Genomic DNA, 24,056 nt, shown 5'->3' on the forward strand with positions numbered 1-24,056 from the left:
CTCTCTCTCTCTCTCTCTCTCTCTCTCTCTCTCTCTCTCTCTCTCTCTCTCTCTCTCTCTCTCTTCTTCTTTTCCTGTCCTCTGTATTTCTACCTATTTCTCATCATGTCCCTCTCTTTTCAGTCTTCATTTCTAACCACATCTCACTTTGTCTTCTCATAGCTTTCTAAAAAAAAGCTCTCTCTCTCCCTCTATCTTTTTCTCTCTCTCTCTTTCTTAGTTTGCCATCTTCCTCTCTTCTTCTCTCCCTGTCTCGTCTCGTCTCACTCCTCTTTCTTATACGTCACTGTCTGTAAAAGAGATTATTACCTAATATCCCTGTTCAAACAGTTGCATTGTGGGATCAGGGGCTCTGAGAATAAATGGCTGACGAGGATACACTGGCGACGAGGATAAAAGATTAAATTCGAGTGACAACTCAAGCTACAGCTGACGAGATGTCTTCCCTGAAACAGCTGGATGTAGGATTATTTCCTGAGTTTGATCTGACGGGGGATCCTTCCAGTGTTGGTCCCAGATGGCAAAAGTATTTGAAAGCCTTTAGGCGGTACGCTAATGCAAGAGGTGTCACTGATGAAAGTCAGAAAAGATACTTATTCTTAACATGTGGGGGTCAAAGGTCACAAGATTTATGTGACACCCTACACCCAGAAGACTCTGAGGAGGAAGAAGAAGGGGATGGAGATATAAATGTCAGCCAATCTGCCGGAGATGGTGGAGGAGAAGGAGCAGCGTTGGTAGTGGTGAGAGACAGGTTTAAAGAGACTGTTGAAATATTGTCAAAGCATCTTGTGGTGCAAGTTAACATGCCGTTCGAGAGACATATGTTTAAGAGGCTACTACATGAGGCAAATGAGCCTATAAGCCGCTACATCACACGGTTGAGAGAGAGGGCTGCCAACTGCGAATTCATAGATGAGGATGACCAAATCAGGGACCATATTATCCGTACGTATGGGTCCAGGAGTCTGCGTAGGAAACTCTTACAAACCGGAAAAGAGCTAACATTGGCGAAATTGCAAGAGATTGCTTGTGCCTATGAAGCTGTAGAGACTCAGTTGGAAAAAATGCGTCCAAATGACACTGTTCATAGAGTAATGGGTAAACCGCAAAGGGATAAACCGATTTAAGGTGACAAGGACCGAGTGTATCGGAAGACACCACGACCATCCCAAGGTGTGTGTTATAGATGTGGACAAAGCGGACACTACGGCAAAGATGTAACTTGCCCTGCTAAAGGCAAGAGGTGTAACAAGTGCCAGAAAATGGACCACTTTTCGAAAGTTTGCAAATCTAAGCATGTGAATGCCGTGCATACAGATGTGAGTGAGCAGAGTGAGAACAGCGGCGACCGAACAAGGGCTAAGTACGCATTTAAAATAGGTGACGCAAACATGGGGCGAGTGAAAGTGCATGTGGGTGGCGTGCCACTGCACATGTTGGTAGAATCGGGAGCCAGTGTCAACGTCATAGACAAAGAAACGTGGACCGATTTGAAAAGTCACGGCGTCATTTGTGTCTCCGGTACTGCCACACCTGCCAAATCACTTTTTGCATACGGGTGCAAGGAGCCACTGAAAACAATTGGAACATTTGCATCTGAAGTTTCAATAGGAGAAAAAAAGTGTGAAGCGGTCTTTGTTGTGATCGACGCCAAGGGTATTCCCTTATTAGGTCTGGAAACGGCGACGCAGATACAGGTCCTGAAGATACATGGAGACATAAACTCGGTTGGTGTTTTAGATATCACCAACACTCGGAGTTTGCTAATCCCGGAGATGAAGGCGAAACTTTAGACTGAGTTTAAAGATGCATTAGAAGGGGTGGGCAAACTCAAAGGTCACCAGGTAAAGTTGAAAACTGATCCTTTGGTTAAACCGGTTGCTCAGCCTGTACGCCGAACACCATTCAGACTGAAGGAAAAAGTAGAGAAGAAAATAGAGGAACTCGTAGAGGTGGACATAATAGAGCCAGTCGAGGAACCGACAGAATGGGTCAGTCCTACGGTAATAGTGCCGAAAGCCAATGACGACATAAGAATTTGTGTAGACATGAGACGCGTCAACCAGCCAGTAATGCGTGAACGTCACCCGATACCCACTACTGAAGAGCTGCTCCATTTGTATGTGTATGGGGTGAAATTCGACTTGGTGATGGACCACAAGCCGTTAGAGGTAATCTACTCGCCAAAGTCAAAACCATGTGCTCGGATCGAGAGATGGGGCCTCTGTCTACAACCGTATGCGTTCCGAGTTGTACACGTGGGCGGAACTAAGATGATAGTGAACCCGCCTTCGCGTCTGTTGAAAAGAGACGAGGCACCTGACGCAAACCTGGGGAAAGAGGCGGAAGAATATGTAAGATTCGTCGCAACTGAAGCAACTCCCAGGGCCATGACCACACGAGAAGTCGAGGAGTGCTCACACCAAGACATCGAACTGACACACGTTCGAAAATGCATCGAGACGGGCGAGTGGGGAAACCCGCACTGTGCCAAATATTTACCTGTGTGTGAGGAACTGTGCACCATTGGTCAAATCGTGATGCGAGGGACCAAAATGGTAATCCCGGTAGAGTTGCGTCAAAAGGTTACTGCCATTGCTCATGAAGGTCATGTGGGGATGTCCGGCACAAAACTCCGGCTCCGCACAAAAGTGTGGTGGCCAGGTCGCGACAAGGACGTAGAGAAATTTGTCCGAGCCTGCAGTGGATGTCAGCTAGTGGCTAGACCGACACCACCGGAACCAGTATCGCCAACCGAACTGCCACCCGGAAAGTGGCAAGACTTAGCCATCGACCTACTAGGACCGATGCCAACAGGAGAATATATATTCGTTGTCGTAGATTACTACTCCAGATACTATGAAGTGGCGACCACGACATCAGTGACCGCGAAGCGCATGATCGAGCTGTTAAGTAAGATGTTTGCAAGTCACGGACTACCGTTCACTATCACCAGCGACAACGGACCACAGTTTAGAGCAGAGACATTCGGTGAATTCTTGTCAGAGAACAACATAATCCATCGAAAGGTCACGCCATTGTGGGCACAGGCGAATGGTGAAGTGGAACGCCAAAACCGCTCCATGTTGAAAAGCATGAAGATCGCGCACGCTGAAGGCAAAAACTGGCGAACGGAGTTAGTGACATACCTCCGATCTTATCGCACGACTCCGCACAGCGTTACTAGAAAACCGCCAGGCGACTTGTTTTAGGCAGAGCAATTCGGACGTAACTTCCAGAACTCCGTCAATTCGTGCCGAACGACGGGGAAATGAGGGACAGAGACTGGGAGAAGAAGATTGGAGGCAAAATCTACGCCGACGCCAGGAGAAACGTTAGGGAGAGCGACATAGCACCGGGTGACACCATGTTGGTCAGGCAGAGGAAAGTCGATAATCTTACCACAGACTTCAGACCCGACCAGTACAGCGCTGTGGAATAAAAGGGAAACAGCGTTGTGATTGAGTCACCACAAAACGTGACATACAAACGAAACATCACAGAGGTGAAGAAATTCGACACACCGGATGAGGGCAATGCCGTCCCTACCGACAACGTTATACTGACGGAGGCCGACCATCCAGGCAACGAAAGGCTCCAGACCGCTATGGAGAGTGGGTGTCTGCTGTGCTGTCCCCCAGTGACATTTGACTGTCCATGTGATAAGTGGTATTGGCCAGTGACAATTAATCTAACCACAATCACAGCTTTGACTCGTGACACGGGCAGAATAATCCCTGAGCAAAGCTTAGACTTAGGCAGTCTACCTACAGTCTATCACTGTTGTTTACTCAAAATGTTTATAGTTTGTATTTCATGCATGCAAGTAACTATTGTATTCCATTGCACAAATTGTGTGTATTGACATGTTACGCGTCGTGCTACCTATAGTCAGAGCATGTCACAGAATCACTAACAAGAAGCTATCTTGTGTTTACGTTTAATTACTTTGTGTTACAAGGTCAGAGTTGCTAAGGCTGATCAGAGTAAATTGTGCAGAGACTGTTGTGCTTAAAGTGTACCACGGGCTGTTGTAACAGTTATTATGGACACCTGTCGTGTGACTGTTAAATCACCGTTAGTCTTATACCGGAACGGTAATTGTGTTTGGTTATCTGGCCTCTAAAATCTATATACAGCACATATAGTATTTTTTATCCGGGGAAATGAGAGATGTAGTATTCTGCTATCAGATGATGACTGCTCTAATTGTTATGTTCAAACAGTTGCATTGTGTGATCAGGGGCTCGGAGAATAAATGGCTAACCTGGCAGTTATTACAATGTCTAATATTAAAAATCCACCTGAGGCTGATAGGCAGGCATACGCAGCAGAAGTGATGAATGCTACCCAGCCATTGTTAGCATTAAAGCAGTTTCCTTGTCCATCTCCTCATTGCCCAGGGGCAAAATCAGACACTGGGAATATTTTTGTCCCGATTGTCACTTTGCGACTGTGACGGACAATGAACGTCCTCTCACCTTGCACGAATCCTCGTGAGGCTATCTGATGGATCTTCGAAATGGTTCATTACAGTGCAGTGACATTAGCTATTAGTGTGGAAGTCCTCCGGGGATATCCGCAGATATGTGTTGGGTAACAGCGAGTCGCGCATGACTATAGTCACCTACCGGTCTGCGCCCGAAAGGCATCGATGCGTGATTGTGTCGACTAAAGACCATGCAGTACTCTGCACGGCCTTTACTTGACAGCACGCTTAACTGTAACGTTTTTTTTCTGTAGGTAATAATTCATCCATGTATGTATTCTATTACAGTCATTTTTTTTTATTTTAAGATTCTAGATATGGCATGGGTAAATGCACAAAAAGTATGACACGCAAACCTATTTAAATTGTGCTCCTTGCTACATTATTTTTAATCTTAACAATAGGGCATTTTACAAATTTTATACATATTTCTACACTATTTACAATTTGATATACCAGTGGAAATCGAACTATAATCGATACGGCTTCCACCGTTTCAACCTTTTGCACTTACTTTTCCAATTAATGATGCTCATTATATTTTGGGTACCCGTATTAAACATCATGTGGCGCCGTATGCTTTCGGTAGCATCGAGAATAACTAAGCACAACTGTTAGAGCTGAAAATGGGTCCCGTTTATGATCTGTTCTTAGTTATCGGTTGTGTATTTTGCAGGTACAGTCAGCTTGAGTAGTGTTGCCTCTATTGATAAAGAGGTACTGAAGTCCAGTCTCAACACAAGCTACCGGAAGCTTGACCACGTGACTGGCGTATGTGTTCCATGCCTGAATGCAGTGTTCACTCTTATTTATGCTTACCATACAACCAAACCTGACCCTTTTAATTTTTTTACTTGTTTTCGATGCATCATTCTTCTCCATTGCATAACATCATGTAAACCGTAACGTGTAAATGTAATGCGTAACATCAAGTTGAAATCGTAAGAGACGTAGCTGGAACTTTCCCACATAATTAGTTGTCAGAAAATCAGTCATGGGTTATTCACGCATTCTCTATTTTACATCCAGTTGCTGCAAGAAAGTGAGGAAACAGTAGCCAGGTTAACTGAACAGGCGAAAGTCTTGAAACAGGAGATTCGAAGGTGCTTAAAGTTTGGAATAAGTATCAATATTAATAACTAAGCGAGCAAGTTAAAAAAATATTGTTTGGAATCATTTAACAGTCATTATCGCAACAGTTCAGCTAGGACTGTTTCATGATGCAAATTGAACGAATGTTTCGAATACCAACTAAAATTATTAGCATCCACCGTAAAACCTATTGGTTACCAGCTAGACGGTAGACGTAAACTAACATCACTGTGGAAAAAATGTGGTGAGATGATCCTGGATTTGAAAATTACTATCTGAAGTACATTTTTAGTGAGCAATGACAATCGTCTTTCATTGCAGACTAGAGAGGAATCAGCAACGAGAAAAACACGCTCAAAACCTGGAGTACCTAAAGAATGTGGTGATGAAGGTGAGTGGTACTGCTCACTTTAACTTGATGTTGTGGCAGAAGCAATGTACCACATGTGATTTGCTTCCATTGACTGTAGCCGTGCAAGGTGCACAAATGGTGATAGTCTAGTGTTGATGTTACCAGAGCTTTGAGCTGTAAGCCAAGCTGCCATTAAGTTCGTTCACAAATAATGCAAACCAGACTTTTCACAGGCTCTTATCACCTTTACCTGATAGAAAAGCTGTTATAATACTCAGGATCAACGAAAACAAAAAGAAACAATAAACAGTAAATGCTGAAAAACAAACAATAACAAAACAAACAAAACGGAAGCGTCGCGTCAACATCTGCCTGACAACCAAGTGTAGCCGCGTGCGGTTCGCTGTCGCTGAACGTCTGCTTGTTACTCTAGTTTTTCAGCCTGCAGAAGGGCGACGAGAAGCGGCGACTCATCCCTGTGCTCATCACGATGCTGCGGCTGAGCCCGGAGGAAGGACAGATCCTCATGAAATGCGCAACAGGTACGTAGCCTGCTGAGTGCTGTGCGAGGAAGGCGTGCCGTCGACACACGGCCGCGGATTCAGATTGCCGGGTAGCGGGCAATGTCCGTGATTGACCGATCTGTTTGCGTCGATCGACGGGTTCCTCTAGCCAGTCGGCGTTGCGATCGGAGTGCTCTTAAATGCTGTGTCCTAACGAAGTGCCACAACGTTGACATTTTCGTGTTCACAACTGGATAAACCGGTCGACCTAGCAGCAACACCCAACTGGATCTTGGTCTGACGGTTAGGTCAATTTTGTTGTGGTACAATTATGGTGATTTTTAAGGCAACAGAGTATATGACTATGGGTGCGGGACAAGTCGGGAGGTTTCGTGATCACCTTCTTCGCCCTTCGTGATTACGTGATGACAGATTGTCAAGATGTGAAAGACACCTTTCATTGTTGTTGTTTTTCGCAGGAGAAGATGGTGATGCAGAAGGGGACGGGTCAGGATGGGGCAACTACCTTCATCGATGGTCTGGCCTGACGTGAGCATCCCCCTCGACGTCCGCGCCATCGTGTCACACACACACACACACACACAGTGGAGACCATCTGTCATTCCATGCGTTAGACCATTGATCTCTATTTTCTAACTGGATAGCAGTTAGCCAATCCATGGTCAGTGAGAAAGTGAAGTTACCGCACCACTAGCCACTGTCTTGTGGCCTCTCTCAAATGCTCGACTATGCCGGTGTGTTTGCTCCATAGCATTTTAAATCGAAATTGATGACATGCAGCTTATTTTATCATTCCCATTCACAAGAAAACAAACATTGATAAATACATACAAGAATATATATATATATAATATATATAGATGGTATGATGTCACGAGTCACGTGAAAACTCGGCTCAGTTTATTCTACTATATTATACTACTTCTGGGAGTGGTGATTAAGACTTACGGAGGATTCACTTAGTGGCCGCGAAGACCTAACGAGTTAGTATATAGAGATCAGTGCGTTAGACACGTTGACGGTTCAACAGTCTTGACTCCATCATTCTTACCGTTCTCAGTCGTGGTTTGCGTCTCTTGTAAGAGCTTACGGCCAGCAATAATCGGCAAGCTTTCATGAGCCTGGAGCCAGTTGTATGAAGCATCATAAATAGTTATGACGTCTTACGTCTGAAATGTCGTAACTTTTGAAGGGCTGTGTCGTGTTAAGGGTTGGGTAGTTAGTGTTTGCTTTTTAGGACATTTTATTGAAATTTCCCGATCAGTGTTTGGTTGGAATTAAGGGTGGTTGACACTTACAAATTAACATGACGCGACGCATATTGCTTAGATCGATATTTAATGCAGGACAAATACACGTAGAACTCATCTAAAAGTACTGCCTGCTGCAACAGGGTTTGCTCTGATTGTTGGGAGTCGTATCGAACTAGGCTGAAGGCTAATTTGCCAAACAACTTTGGTGTTCTGCGGAACACATCATCTTGACTACCGTGTCACCGTTATGACGACGACTCTCATGCTAGCTAAGCCTTGTAAATTATGCGTCTGTTGTCTTATTTTGTTATAAGAGTGAATGTCAACACAGAATCTATTACAAATCTCTTACGTGATAGAGAGCTGCAGAGATGATTTAAACAAAAAAAGGTTCTTATTCTGTAATTTCCATGCACACATCGTGAAAATTGCCATTTCTCAAGACGATCGAGCATATAAGCAGTGCAGTCTAGTAGGTCTGGTAATTTAACCGTGAAAGATCAACGAAAACACCTAAAACCATCCTTCTTTAATAAGTAGGCTTGTTAATTCCGTTTGAAAGGTTTTGTAATATTGAGTGGGATTCTGCGTGCATGATGGCTTTTATTTGTCTCTGAGTAATCAAGTTGTTAAAAATTATTACATAATATATAGTAATCTATTGCTAATTTAACACAAACTTGTTTCGAGTTTGTTTTTGAACGCTGCTGAAAGGTTTAATTGCAACGCTTTCCGCTCAAAAGCTCATTACACTGCTCACTAACAAAATCAAAGCAATTCACATCGCTGCTGGTATAATAATGCATGTCATATAGGGTAGGTACTAAGATAATCGTTGTTTACAGCAATAAAAGGCATTATAACTCAGTGTCACGGGTTAATTATTAGACATTTATAACTTTAATCCTTTATCCTTTAAATAATCTTTTAAACTTTTATAGGCTTTAATCCTTTTAACACCTAGACGTCACACGTGATCTCTAGCACGCTATTATCCACTAATCATTGTACACGTTTTCACGTCCATTAGACGAATCCAGCTCAAAACCCGATACCCGTGCAATCGTCTGCAATGCAGCACGGCGCGCAAAGTGAAGAAATTACTTATTCCCCGCTCTCTACCGACACCAATCATCCTGGAGAATACACGTCAGTGTCTGATCTCGGGTGGGGGAAATGGGGAGTCGAACGCTCACGTACACAATGCAACGCGCAGGTTGCAGACCTGCGCCCGCGGGAACGACCTAATCGCACCGTGCGGGTGCACGTGGGTGAGCCCACGTGCGCGTCCTGCGCAGGTTCGCGTTGTCGACCAAGCGGTCCGGTTTCTGCTCTCCTGTCGCTCGCTTAAATCAGGGCAGCTGGTTGCGAGGGCGAGGCTGTTTGATGCTGCGCTGATCCTACAGAGGCAGCAGACGGCCACCGTGGCAGCAGCTGCAGCACAACTTACTGTCGCACAACCGCCGCGCCGAAGCACAAGAGGTGAAATTTTTGCGCTGGTAGCAAGAGAGAGGGGAGGGAGTACAAGGTGCGTATTCTACTGCGCTATTAACGGCGCCTTGCTTGTCTTAGCCGAATGTGTTGTTAGATATGAGCCTTATGTATTCGTTCTTGATTTTATTAATTGAAGAACTGCGCAAAAAGTCCGTGGCTTCGACGTGAATGGTTTTACGGTATTTCAACGAGGTAAATTGCGAATGCAGTCATTGTTTTCGGATTTAAAGATAGGTAAACCGTGGTGAGGGGGTCTGATATATATATATATATATATATATATATATATATATATATATATATATATCGTATCATTAGTATTCCGTATATCTTATCACATAGACAAACGATGCAAGGTCAAAAATGGTAACGACATATAAGAAAGCTGCTCGATAGTCGATACACCGATGAACTAGATATGTGGTGTGCGCGTGCGTATGTTGCGTCTGTTCCTACGTGCCTGCGTGCATTACATGCCTGCTGCCACTTCTCTTCCTCATCTCCCTCTCTCTCCTCCTATTGTTTTTCCTCTGTCTTTCCCCTCTCGTTTTCTCTCTTTCTGTCCTATTCCAACCTACGCTCTTATATAGCTTCCTAATTATGTTTGCTCATAGATCGAAGACGTAGGGGCAGTGTCAGCTAGTGGTATGTGTAATATATTATATGTAGTAGTACTGATGTGTATGTAGTAGTTTTCATAGTACACGTATCATATATAACGAGACAGGCTATCCACATGAGGTGCGTTTCTACGAATGAATTACCTTGGCAGTTTCTGCGGAAAACGTCTTCAGACGACTCTTTCTTTGGTTGCACATGTTAAGGTCGTTGCTATGACGTTTTCCTATGCCTATGGCTGCTATCTCAATACCCTTACCTACCCTAAACTCTGGCTCTTTAACAGTTGGCTGATGCCTAGGAGGACCTCTGTGGACGAATTCGGATTTGTGACGTCCCCACCTATATAAGTTCGTACACGTCACCTACACTGAAGGCTTCTTTACATCGGCAGTAGCAGCAATAGAATAAGCACCAGAAGTCGTTGTAGCAGCAGCCGCAGCAGCAGCAACAACAACAACATCAACATCAACAGCAACAGCAACAACAGCAACAACAACCGCAGTAATAAAAGCAGAACCGGAAGCATTCGCTATAACAGTAGCTGTCGCAACATCCATCAATAATAATAGTAGTAGTAGTAGTAGTAGTAGTAGTAGTAGTAGTAGTAGTAGTAGTAGTAGTAGTAGTAGTAGTAGTAGCAGGAGTAGAGCACCTATATTATCTTACTCCTGGTAGTAGTAGAGAAGAAGAAGAAGTAGAAGAAGAAGAAAGAAAGAAGAAGAAGACGCGGCAGTCGTTGTCGTCGTCGTCGTCGTCGCCGTTGTAGTTGTCGTCGTCGTCGTCGTCGTCGCCGTTGTAGTTGTCGTCGTCGTCGCCGTAGTAGTAAATACGTAGTAGTAGTAGTAGTAGTAGTAAGTAGTAGTAGTAGTAGTAGTAGTAAGTAGTAGAAGTAGTAGTAGCACAGCACAGCAGCAGCAGCAGCAGCGTGCAGTATAGTAGCGTAGTAGTAGTAGTTAAGTAGTAGTAGTAAGTAGTAGTAGTAGTAGTAGTAGTAAAAATAGTAGTCGTAGTAGTAGTATATTAGTAGTAGTAGTAGTAAGTAGGTAGTAGTAGTATAGTAGTAGTAGTAAGTGAGTAGTAGTAGTAGTAATAGTAGTAGTGGGTAGTAGTAACAACAGCAGCAATAGAAAAAGGAGAAAAAGAAGAAGAAGAAGAAGAAGAAGAGGAGGAGGAGGAGGAGGAGGAGGAGGAGGAGGAGGAGAAGGAGGTGGCAGAGGAGGAGGAGGAAGGAGGAGAAGGAGGTAAAAAGACAAGAAGAAGAAGACGGTGAAGAACAAGATATAACAAGTCAAGTGTTCACGACTCGTGGCTCGGAGTCCACGTGAAACACGCCGTAGCCAAAAAAAAACAATGCGCGATGGGATAGAGATGCGCCTCATGATGGTTACCGTCGTAGTGATGCTGCAACTCGGGTGGGTCGCTGGCGAGGTGACGTGCATTCTAGAGCCTTACCAGCAGGTGATCAACGGCGTTGAAGGCAGGACAGCGCATATTCACATGGGACAGTGCCTCTCCATCGATCGCTACTACATTAGGTATGATATGCATGATCGCTTCTTTCGTTCCACGCTGCATTCGTGAAACCATTTTTGATCCGGGATTTTTCCAAGAGAGCCGCAATCCGTAACAGATGCCAAAAAATGGAATTCTTCATCTCTGTGAAACTCTCCCAACGAAATCTACATAAGTAAGACTCCCTGAAGAATGCCATTCACACCTGTGGGGAAAGAATTCGTTTTTGTTTTCGCTAATGCCAGTTCAGCGTCAGTTCATATTCCACGCACAATGATGTATATCAATCTGTAGAGTGATGTGTATCTGTACGTTGGAGGAGCAAAGCCACGTACGTTTTGCGTCCTGGACAGTTGACGGTGGGGAAATCGACGTGGCCGCTGCCAAGGCCTGAAAGCAAGAGTAGCAGCCCCCACTGTCACCCACCCCCTTGCTAGCTACACTCCTGTATATGTAATCTTGTTGAAACTATACACCAGTAGGGAGCACATATTCAGAAATAATTAGATGTAAAAAAATGCTGATCCAGATCACCCACTTTGCTAATTTTATAAGGCAGAAAATTCATCAACTCTCCTTTAAACGTGAAATAGATGATAGTGGCAGGTGTTTCTGTGCGCATGCCTACTACCTGTTAACAGAGCTCACGTTTTAGTGGAATTATGCGTTTAAAACGAAGAGGATATATAATCAAGAATAGATTTTTTTGGGAAATGTGGAACGCATTGACTCCCTAATATAATAAGAGGGACCCCATCTTATGAACATCTCGAATTCGTCGTTTTCGTTGCCGTTGGCCGGCGCTATTGTTGCTCATTAGCAGCAGTGTACGGTGCTAAACGAAATATATTCATATATATTGTGGTTAAAATAAGACAAGAGCATGGAACACACACTTAGCAGTAGTTATATATATATATAGTATGATAAATAGTATAATATATATATTACTATATATATCCTGATCTCAATGACTAAAAAATTTAAAATATGACAAGAGCATGGAACACACACTTATAGCAGTAGTTATATATATAATATATATATATAAATCCTGATCTCAATGACTTACAAATTTAATTACATGGCGGAATATGTTCCAAACATGCGATAGCTTATAGGGTCAGACGTGTCACAGAATTATCTGCTAATAAAAGTCACATTTTGCGGGAATTAAATATTTAAAAAGGAAAGGATATATTAAGGAATAGGTTTCCATAACAAAATGTCAAAGGTATTGTGTTCATATAATAAGAGGGAACGTTGCTCTTCTGACCATCCATTATTCGGCCAAATTGATTTCGACATTTGGCCGTTGATCGGCGCTAGTGTCGTACATTAGAAACAGTGTATATTATAGTATAATATATATAGTACATACATATATATAATTATAGTATATACATATGTAGCAGTATATTCATACTACGATATAATCATATATCGTTTTTAGTTATACAGGGGTAGTGAACACACACATATGAGTAGTTACACAAGTAAGAATGTTGATCACAATTTAAGGCCGCACTCTTCCGAACCTCTTTAAACATGACATGGATGATAGCGCCAGCTGTTTTTGTGCGCGTGCTACTAAACGTTAATAAAACTCTCATTGTTGAAATAATTGTTGAAAACGAACAGGACATACTCAAAAATAAGTGTCAATACAAAATGAGAAATGACTCGCCTGTCTTGTACAATAAGAGGGAGCCCAATTATCTTAACATACCGATAGCTCAGAACACCGAACGAAATTGTGTAAATTCTTTGGTAGTGTTGATCGGTAGTGTCGCGTAAAAGAAGAAGTGTGTTATATAAAATACGAAAAATATATACGTGCTATACGAAATATATTCATGTCAGGGCGCAGCTAACTCATTTTTTCGGAGAGCAAAGCAACGAGCGGTTTTCGAACTGGACAATTTACCGCGTGCATGCGGGACAGTTCCCCCTCGTATCTCCTTTCCCCGCTGGCTACGGCTCAGTAAGTGCTACACGTGAGCTTTGGGAGTGGACGTGACGACTCTATACGCCCACCCCCCCCCCACAGTGACACACACACACCTCACACCACAGCGGCAGCGCGGTCAGACACTGTCTCCATACCTTAGCTCCCAATGCTACAGCTAGTAAATGACGAAATTTATAATACAGTCATAGTTGTCTCTACCGAATATTTTGCAATGTAATAATAGAACAAGCTATATTCAATAATATATAACTTATAGCTTGTGGTATTATTACCTGTTGTCGTTGTAACTTCTGTGACGCGTATCTCAAAATGTGCGTGCGCGTGCTTATGTGTGTGCGTAATTGCGTAAGTGAGTCCGTGCGTGCGTTCATGCGTGCGTGACAGCGTCCGTGGTACTACCGTGTATGCTATGTAGTAAAATTAATACAAATTTCCCTCCTCCAGCCCGTTCTTTAGACCTATTTCGGCTGTTGATAGTCGGTTGTTGTTATAGGCGAATACACCTGTTAAATTTGTCGACAAAATTAGCCTAAATTAGACGAGCGATTAAAAGTGTCGCACTACAAATGCCACCATCAACACGAATTCACGGTTTGCTGCGTTGCTAGTTGATCATAATCACTCCATTAGTACTGCCGCTACCCCAGGCCATATCTCAATGTACTCTAATGGTACAATAAATACTGCTTCTTTGATCACACGGTATTACTACTTCGTCAATAAGTACGATTAGCAAAATTTAAACGAATAGATTAGATAGGCGAATGGCCTGAAACTATTGTTTGTGAAATGTATTAACCGTCACAGCTTTCCGTAGTTTGGCTTTTGACTCACCAGATGGCACCACAAGTTTACCCGCGAGTGTTTGGCATTAGCTTAGTATTGTTTGACGTACGCTCTTTATTTATTAGAAGCCATTTCATAACAGATACATATATATATATATATATATATATATATATATATATATATATATTACTTTTGTTGATAATAAAACTTACATGACAATTATATCTGTGCGCCCGGCGCTTCTGCCTGCATTCTTATTTATGAATACTCGTACTTATTAAACGGTAGCGTCTGTGTTTCATCGTGAATTTCGACATAGTAGCACTTACCGCGTTCGCGTACCCACCATGGAGAGGCCCATTCTTAGCAGCATTATAAGTAATCAAGACATCGTCTAAATTGACCGGTGACAAGTAGACAAGTTTCAACCTTGGAAGCAAAGTACCGCGAAAACACCGTGCTCGATTGTAGAATTACGATATTCCTAAACATTTACGATGTGTCTGACAACGAGTTCCAGTCTGATCGGATGCACCTTCCGTTTTTTTACCTTCGTGTTCGCGTGTCGCAGTCGGAACGCGAGCCCCGAATCTAGCAAGGCGCATATCGCTTTGTTCACGCGGGAGCCGGCACGTGGGCGGGCTTCACGCGTCTTTGTCCCGTCAGCGATTGTTCCCGCGCCGCCGCGTCACGGTTGTCGCCACGCGCGTCTATTGCGTCGCGCTAATGCATTACATTGGAGGCGTTTACTTTTAGCGATGGATATGGATGAGCAGCCGTGGCGTACAAAGCGACACCGACGCGGCGGTTATATCTTTGTTTCGCCGTGACGATGTCGCGGTTTGTCAGTCCCAGACGTTTTTTTGCACAGCTTCCAAATCTTCTGTTCATCTAAATTCTAGAATAATGACCGTGCAGATGGCGTGTGCTAACGGCCTGATTCAGCCCGCTTAGCCGAGCGTCTAATATCACTGCTAATATGTATATATATATATATATATATATATTATATATATATATATATATAATGTTATTTTCTAAACGAAATTCCTTTTAGATTAGTATAGATTCACCTGACTTTGATAACTGTACTGCTGATACCATAGCACGACGCACAAGTAAATATCATAAATTCTTACTGTGATGGTGAATTTGGCTTCAGCACCCCGTCTTCGGCTGTAGACCGCAAGCGTCTGTGGCAGTCTAGTAAACCTTTGTTGTATATCAAGCCTCGATATGAAGGTTGACATTTCGTGACTCTAAGATCGTTCGCAATGATTGCGCTGTCCTGTATATTACTTATACACGCAGGGGATTCCTTTTTATTTTGCTTTGTTATACAAATGTATCAGTCATCTTAGATCGTAGGCATCGTAACTGTGTCGTAGTGTACAGTCAAAAACGGTCTCCGTGCATTGCTATATTGACCACAGGGCATACGTGCTTGCTGACCGCACCATGTGCCAGCGATAATTCTAAGTGCCTCTAATGGTCAGCGAGTGATGCACTTCCTGCCTGCGGGCGTATATGCGCGCGTATAATTATGCTATGCGGTGGGAACGTATTCTAGCAGCGCTAGATGCAACGCCAGACCAGCTGATTCTAAGCTAAAATCTGCAAACGAGCGTACAGCTCACAGCGTACAGATGACGAGTGTTTTCTAAGATCTATAGCATATCTTTTTTTACAGGTCGGAATTGTCTATAGCGGGAGACGAGATAGATTTCTACGTCGCCGAACGCAACTGCTGCTGCAAAGTCGGCAGTTACCTACACAAATCCATCATCATAGGTCCGATTAGACTCAGCTATAAACACATACACGACTGCGTCTGCAGCGAATGTGAGGAGCCAAACAAACTGCCGGCGCTATCGAAATAATGACACTGTTTACTGCATATTATATATATATAACACTATGGAACTTTATATACATCTGAAGACCTAATAAAGTGAGACAACATAAATTATGTATCCAGTTGTTGTTATTTCAATTTTCTGTGTAATCTAATTTGCATTTGGAAAACTTAACTTTATATATATTATATATATATATATATATAATATATATATATATATATATATATATATACTGTTCACGTGTAAGAAAATTGTATTAGATGGTTAGGGTATGTTTAGGACCTGTAACGTTCAACGTATTAGCTGAGAGTGCGCTCATCGATAGCATTTTGATATTATTTTATTGCTCCCTTTTCATTGGTTGCTTCAATGAGATTAGAATTTCAATGCACTCTAAAAGGAAATGTCAATTCGAATCGTTCGCAAACGTTACTTTCGCTCGGCGATAAGCATCACTAAAAACGCAATCATTGGCGCAATTAATGTGTCCAGCAATATTTCGGCTAGTGTTTATGTTTCATTTTGGCAAACATCTACCCCCACCCCCCCCCGAATATCGCGGCCATCTTACAATCGTTGGAAAGTGGCGGAAATGAACACGGGAGATTTGAGAGATTGCATGACTGAGAGGAAAAACGTGCGGTAGAGCTTATCTTGTAGTGTAATGCTCCTATCTTGTAAACAACTGAGATCAATACAAAAGTGTAGTTCATAGATACTAGCGTTAGCGTGGCTACACCGATCTGATGACGCAGAACCCGAACACCGAAACGGAGCATTTAGGTCCAAATGAATTCGATTATTTCGAAGGTTTTCTCAATGGCGATCAAGCTGGTAAACGGGCGATACAAACCGGTTTCGATTCTTCTTGCGTTCTTCTTCTTCTTCTTGCGTTCTTCTTAGCGATCAATTAATCTTGGATACGCTTTCGGTCGTGGAAATGGTAAATACGGAAAATTAATTACAAGTACTAGGAGAGGCAACGACCGGGCTTCCAGAGTATCGCGTTGCGGTGCTTTTATACGAGCTGCCTCTGGTGGCAGCCCTCTTGAAAGGTCGCATGAACCGAGCATTGATCCCTATGCATATTAGCCGCTCCTTGGCTAAAGCCGGCACATTTGTACGGGTAGTAATTAAAACGCTAGCCTAACGCCAAAAAATAGAGAGCTTAGAATGCCATTAGAAGTAAACTCGACTATTAATTAATACTGATAAATTTCAAAATTCGCCGACGTAATGAAGTATTCGTAAAGATGATCGGCTTGCGTTGCGTAAACAGACAATTTAGAACAATAAATCAAAGCTGTCAGCTTCCGACGTGCGTAGCGCACATGTCTGCAGCGCGCAATTTATGTCCGCCACGATTTCTGCACGCAGATTATTAGGCACTCCGGGCGCTCTAATGCGTGTAGTGTCCCACAGCGTACTGCGCGTAATTACCTGGGTACGGTCCGGTTCCGGAACGTTTATTGGGTACTATCGAGCTGATAAATATGGTTGGCGTTAGGGTGTAGGCTTAGGGGATAGGGTAGGGTGTAGTTTTAGGGTTAGGTTAGTGGCTTCAGGAGATAGCGGTAGGCGGACTCCCTAGAATCCGTTGTGAGTAGGCGAGAGTTACGCGTCCGGCATATTATATAGTAGTATTAGTACAGTGTACGTTCCGGCGGGTATACCGCGAACCTGTACCCAGGGTACGTTCCAGCAGTACCCTGGGGGACATAGACCCTCTCAGCGACACTGCTCGCCCTGTGCGCCCCTGTATCAATCTTCGACCGCGTATATACTCTGGCACGAAGTCAAATACGCATACACAGAAGCAATGCACACAACAATCCCGCTATTAATCGATCTTCGTCTTGTCTACACCCTTCTATACACACATAATGAATTATAGATAACGGTCAGACATGGCGGGAGGCGGTTAGAGATGGATTCTATTTTCTGCGTTCTCCCCCCCCCTTCGCCTCAATTTCAGATTGCGGCACCGCTGACATCGCCCATACTAATGCCGTGGTCGCCGTGCGCCGCGTGGCAGGAGCGAGGGAAGCAGAGAGAGACGAGACCGCAAGCCGTTTGCAACTGCGAGTTAGCTTGGTTACGGCTACGCGCGATGGCAGCGATGGTGCAGAGCAGGCACGCACTGGATCGCGCTCATCACGTCACCTTATCGATTCGACGGTACTCGCCGCCTGTGTTTTCTAACTGTTTTAGTGCCAGTCTACGCCGGGTTAGATTTGTCGAGGGCATATGTAGGGAACGTCCTACGCCCGGCTGTTAGATTGCTGTGAGAATTAATGTAGGGAAGCTACCCCGGGTTAGAATTGTGTGACGGAATATGTAAGGCGAACGTCTACGCCGGTGTTAGATTGTGTGAAAATATGTAGGGAAGTCTACGCGCGGGTCAGATTGGCTGTGGGTATGTAGGGAAGTCTACGCCCGGTTAGCTTGTGTGAGAATATGTAAGTGGAAGTTAGAGCCGGGTTAGATTGTGTGAGAATATGTATCGAAAGTTTACGGCGGCCGTTAGCTTGTGTTGGAATGGGTTAGGGAAGTCTACGCCCGCGTTAGATTGTGTGAGAAATGTAGTGAAGTCTAAGCCCGGCGTTAGATTGGTGTGAGAATATGTAGTGCGAGTCTACGGCCCGGGTTAGATTAGTGCGAGAATATGTAGGCGAAGTCTTACGCCCTGGTTAGATTGTGGGTGTGAGATATTTAGGGAAGTCTACGCCCGGCTTGGGGGCGGGCGACTTAGATTGTGTGAGGATATGTGGGGAAGGTTCTCGCCACGGGTTCGATTGTGTGAGGAATATGTAGGAAGTCATAACGCCGGGTTAGTTACATGTGAGAATATGTAGGGAAGTCTACGCCCGGGTTAGATTGTGTGAGAATATGTAGGGAAGTCTACGCTCGGGTTAGATTGTGTGAGAATATGTAGGGAAGTCTACGCCCGGGTTAGATTGTGTGAGAATATGTAGGGAAGTCTACGCGCGGGTTAAATTGTGTAAGAATGTGTAGTGAAGTCTACAGGCTGATTAGATTGTGTGAGATATGTAGTGCAGTCTACAGGCGGGTTAGATTTGTGAGAATATGTAAGAAAGTCTACGCGCGGGTTAGATTGTGTAAGGATATGGCGTGCAGTTTACAGGCGGGCTAGATGGCATAAGCAGACGTACGTATGGTTGTCTTCTGGTGGGCTAGATGGTGTGAAGAGACCTACTGAAGTCCGTTCTCGGGTTAAATGGTGTGAGGGCATGTAGTGCAGTTAACAAGCGGGTTAGATAGTGCAAGGATATGTANCCCTTCTATACACACATAATGAATTATAGATAACGGTCAGACATGGACGGAGAGGGGTTAGAGATGGATTCTATTTTTCTGCGTTACTCCCCCCCCCCCTTCGCTCAATTCCGCTGCGGACCGCTGACATCGCCCATACTAAATGCGTGGTCGCGTGCGCGCGTGGCAGAGAGCGGGAAAGAGAGAGAGAGAGACCCGCAAGCGTTGTAAGTGAGTTAGCTGGTTACAGGCTACGCGGCGATGGCATGCGATGGTGGCAGAGCGGCACGCACTGGACGCGCTATCACGTCACCTTATCGATTCGACGGTAACTCGCCGCCATCGTGTTTCTACTGTGTAGTGCAGTCTACGCCCGGGTTAGATTTGTGAGGATATGTAGGGAAGTCTACGCCCGGGTTAGATTGTGTGAGAATATGTAGGGAAGTCTACGCCCGGGTTAGATTGTGTGAGAATATGTAGGGAAGTCTACGCCCGGGTTAGATTGTGTGAGAATATGTAGTGCAGTCTACGCCCGGGTTAGATTGTGTGAGAATATGTAGGGAAGTCTACGCCCTGGNTGTGAGAATATGTAGGAAAGTTTACGCGCGGGTTAGATTGTGTGAGAATATGTAGGGAAGTCTACTCCCGGGTTAGATTGTGTGAGAATGTGTAGTGAAGTCTACGCGCGGGTTAGATTGTGTGAGAATAATGTATTATGTAGGGAAGTCTACGCGCGGGTTAGATTGTGTGAAAATGTGTAGTGCCGGCTACGCGCGGGTTAGATTTGTAAGAATATGTAGGAAAGTTTACGCGCGGGTTAGATTGTGTGAGAATATGTAGGGAAGTCTACGCCCGGGTTAGATTGTGTGAGAATATGTAGGGAAGTCTCCAGGGCGTAGACTTCCCTACATATTCTCACACAATCTAACCCGGGCGTAGACTGCACTACATATTCTCACACAATCTAACCCGGGCGTAGACTTCACTACATATTCTCACACAATCTAACCCGGGCGTAGACTTCCCTACATATTCTCACACAATCTAACCCGGGCGTTACATATTCTCACACAATCTAACAATCTAACCCGGGCGTAGACTTCCCGACAACCATACGCACGTCTCCTTATGCCATCTAGCCCGCCTGTAAACTGCACTACATATCCTTGCACTATCTAACCCGCTTGTTAACTGCACTACATGCCCTCACACCATTTAACCCGAGAACGGACTTCAGTAGGTCTCTTCACACCATCTAGCCCACCAGAAGACAACCATACGTACGTCTGCTTATGCCATCTAGCCCGCCTGTAAACTGCACGCCATATCCTCACACAATCTAACCCGCGCGTAGACTTTCTTACATATTCTCACATTCCGATGGGCTAGAGTGTTTGAAGAGACCCACTGAAGTCCGTTCGTGGGTCAGATAGTGTGGAAATATGTATTGAAGTTTACAGGCGGGCTAGATGGCATAAGGAGACGGACGTATGGTTGTCTTCCGATGGGCTAGAGTGTGTGAAGAGACCTACTGACGTCCGTTCGTGGGCCAGATAGCGTGAGAATATGTATTGTAGTTTACAGTCGGGCTAGATGGCATAAGGAGACGTGCGTATATGGTTGTCTTCTGGTGAGCTAGATGGTGTGAAGAGACCTACTGAAGTCCGTTCGTGGGTCAGATAGTGTGAAAATATGTTGTGCAGTTTACGCGCCGGTTAGATGGTGTGAAGAGACCTACTGAAGTCCGTTCTCTTGTTAAATGGTGTGAGGGCATGTAGTGCAGTTAACAAGCGGGTTAGATAGTGCAAGGATATGTAGTGCAGTTTACAGGCGGGCTAGATGGCATAAGGAGACGTGCGTATGGTTGTCTTCCGATGGGCTAGAGTGTGTGAAGAGACCCACTGAAGTCCGTTCGTGGGTCAGATAGTGTGGAAATATGTATTGAAGTTTACAGGCGGGCTAGATGGCATAATGAGACGTGCGTATATGGTTGTCTTCTGGTGAGCTAGATGGTGTGAAGAGACCTACTGAAGTTTGTTTGCGGGTTAGATGGTGTGAGGACATGTAGTACAGTCTATATGTCGGCTAGTGGACGCAAGGTCACGTATAGAACAATCTGCACACTGATGGGGTGCCGCGAGGGGGCGCCTGCTGTCAGGTTCCGCTCATCATCATCGTCTCTCGTGATCCACACCGGAAACAGAGCCGCGCTCCGTCGCCACATCTTCGTCGTTCGCCGGCGCGACATACTTCGCGACGTCGCCCGTCGACGGACAGGTCCCGCGGCCGCCGATACTAGTCAACCTGCTGCGCGACGCGTAACCGTCTTCTCCGCCCGGATTCGCAGACTACCGGCTGGGCGCACGCCGACGCGCCCCGTCTCCCGGCGACACGCTGTCTGATTACCGCATCCTCCGCGCGGCGTTGACTAAACAACGGAAGCTGCGCGCGGCGAGGTGAGCTCGGGAGGCAGCACGCGCGCGAGCGCGCTTGCGCATGCGCACGCAATCAGTGTGCCGCCGCGGCACGGACGGAGGGAGTACACGCGTCTCTCCGATGAATGAGTTTCCCATTTACATAGCCGATTGAGTTTCCCTGCGGCTGCGGCTGCTGCTGCTGCGCCTTCACATAATACAATCGGCACGCGGAGACAATCGACAGACGACTAGTGATAAAAATCATTCGAGCGCATTGTTGAAAGGTACGTGCGTGATCGCGTACCGGCGGTCGGTGCCGCATATAGATGCGGATCTCGTGACTCGTGACAATGGCTTGCCGAGAATCACCCGCCACGAATATCATAACGCACACGCGCGCACGCACAAACGCATGCACATACACACACGCCCGCACGCACAAATGCACGAACTAAGGCAGGCGCATATAGACCCATAGGCGCACGCAGCTTCTGAATGCGAGCACCCCGCCGCTCGTCGAAGTCACACTATCGTTTATGTCCGATGCTAAAGACATAATTCGCCTGCAAATAAACATACGTGATAATCGACATAAATAGATCTCTCTCCACATTCCCGCGTGCGTTTTTTTCTCGCCGCTGCCGCACGCGGGAAGGGAACGCGAAGCGAAGCCGCCATGTGCTCGCTCGCTCGTCTCGATGTTGTAAGCGAGCGAGAGCGAGAGCGATGCTAACATCGAGGCACTGCCTAACACTCACCGTCGACTTGCTGCTGTTGCTGTTGCTGCGTCGCTAGCACGGAGACTAGGCAGCAGACGGCCGAGACCAGGCAGGCACTACTCCGGAGCGTCGTCATTTCGACTGCGTTGAGGATGCTGCTGCTGCTGCTTGACACTCGCCCGTCGTTACATCGATGAAGCCAAGCGTCGACGTCACTAACGTCGGTCATGTCTGACGCTCCCCGCGTCCATTTATCATTCTGGCCACCTCCTTCCGTTCATCTTCAAGTATGCCAGGATCTGCAGGCTTGCCAGAGCTTTCGAGTTGCAAATCTTTCGTATAGGCACTATCGCTACACATCAGCGCAAATGCGTTAGTGGGACATCTTAAAGATGTAGCGCCAATGCTCTCTCTAAACGCTCTGTCAATATCGGCTGGTGGGCATTAGGAATTTTTATGCCGCCAGTTTGACTGAGCGGACAGATGGGTACGTAACGCGTTGGCGGCTGCTACAGCATTGGCGTACTATTCTTCCTGGAAATCAACGGCGTGCTTAAAATTTTAGGCGGTATATCTGCATCGTGATTGAGGAGTGAAATGGAGATGAGCGAGTGAGTGAGCAAGACAGATAAAGAGAGCAGAGACTGTGTACAGGGAGAGTTTCTGATGTGTATAGAAGAGAGACAGACAGCCCGAGCGAGAAGGCGAGAGAAAATGAAAGGGAAAAGAACGAGACGAAAATAGAAAGCCGGGGTAACAAAAACATTGGCAAATCTAGGGTAAAGCGTTGCTATTATAACTGGCCCACTTTCATTAATATAACATATTTATATACATATGTAAACGTATGCACGTATATAGTAGCCATATGTGTGTATATATATATATATATATATATATATATATATATATAGATAGATAGATAGATAGATAGATAGATAGATAGATAGATAGANAGTAGCGGTTTCGTACGTTTCCTTGCCTTTTAGAAGCGGTATGAATCTACATTATTCGCAGCAGGCTGACCGTTTAGTCGGCACAACTTCTCAGCCAGCACATGGCATAAGGTTAGCAATCTCGGCTAGAAGATAATTAACAACGAAGCGTTTCTGCACCCGTATTGAATACACTCGCGACATTGTCTCTTGTTTAATTGTTTCCGCGACGTTGCAAGCGGGAAGAAATCGGCATCGACATCGACAAGATTGCACTGAGTAAATCTATCGAGACTCTACCGAAAGGTCACCGGCGGAAACGAGTTTCGCGGCCTGCAAACGCATTCCCTTTCCGAACGTGTACGTGACACGTCGCCGAATAGATAACCGGCGCTCTTGTTTGTCTTCGCGTCAGAAACCGGCGCCTTATAAAAATGTTTGCGATGGGCGGCGATTTGTCGATGCGTTCATGAAAAATCTCTCGCCATCTCGCGACACGCGATATCTACGTTATGCGATGAACAGCGTCTACGTCTAGAGTCCACATTTTTTGTCGGGTCTCGGTTTTGTCAGCTTGCATGCGCCTGTCTCTGCGTGTTATGTGTGTGTGTGTGCATGCACGCACGTCAGTAAGCGCGTGCTTGCGTACACGTGCGTGCCCACGCATACACAGAGCGGCAGTGTGCGTATACGCGAGTGTGCACGCGCGTCCACATGCGCGTGCGTGTTTACGTGCGTGTGTGCGTGCG

General features: G+C 45.2%; 2 protein-coding genes across 7 annotated transcripts in view; both read left to right on the forward strand.

Moving 5' to 3' along the window:
• LOC106816208 (GRIP and coiled-coil domain-containing protein 2-like) overlaps window positions 1-8,580 on the forward strand; it is a 28,563-nt gene extending 19,983 nt beyond the window's left edge. For all 6 annotated transcript variants that reach the window (XM_014820769.1, XM_014820774.1, XM_014820773.1 and 3 more), the window contains 5 exons: window positions 5,169-5,263; window positions 5,522-5,595; window positions 5,906-5,975; window positions 6,370-6,478; window positions 6,919-8,580. In XM_014820769.1, coding sequence (XP_014676255.1) covers window positions 5,169-5,263; window positions 5,522-5,595; window positions 5,906-5,975; window positions 6,370-6,478; window positions 6,919-6,992 — 422 coding nt within the window. In that variant the 3' untranslated portion in view covers window positions 6,993-8,580. The remainder of the gene's footprint in view (window positions 1-5,168; window positions 5,264-5,521; window positions 5,596-5,905; window positions 5,976-6,369; window positions 6,479-6,918) is intronic.
• A 2,470-nt stretch (window positions 8,581-11,050) lies between these two features.
• On the forward strand, window positions 11,051-16,059 carry LOC106816206. Its single transcript, XM_014820768.1, has 2 exons — window positions 11,051-11,363; window positions 15,792-16,059. The coding sequence occupies exons 1-2, from the start codon at window positions 11,179-11,181 to the stop codon at window positions 15,979-15,981; spliced, it is 375 nt and encodes a 124-aa protein (XP_014676254.1). The 5' UTR covers window positions 11,051-11,178; the 3' UTR covers window positions 15,982-16,059.
• Window positions 16,060-24,056: the final 7,997 nt, after the last annotated feature.

The sequence above is a fragment of the Priapulus caudatus genome, unplaced genomic scaffold (genome assembly GCF_000485595.1).
Source record: "Priapulus caudatus unplaced genomic scaffold, Priapulus_caudatus-5.0.1 Scaffold1314, whole genome shotgun sequence".
NCBI classification, from domain to species: Eukaryota; Metazoa; Priapulida; class Priapulimorpha; order Priapulimorphida; family Priapulidae; genus Priapulus; species Priapulus caudatus.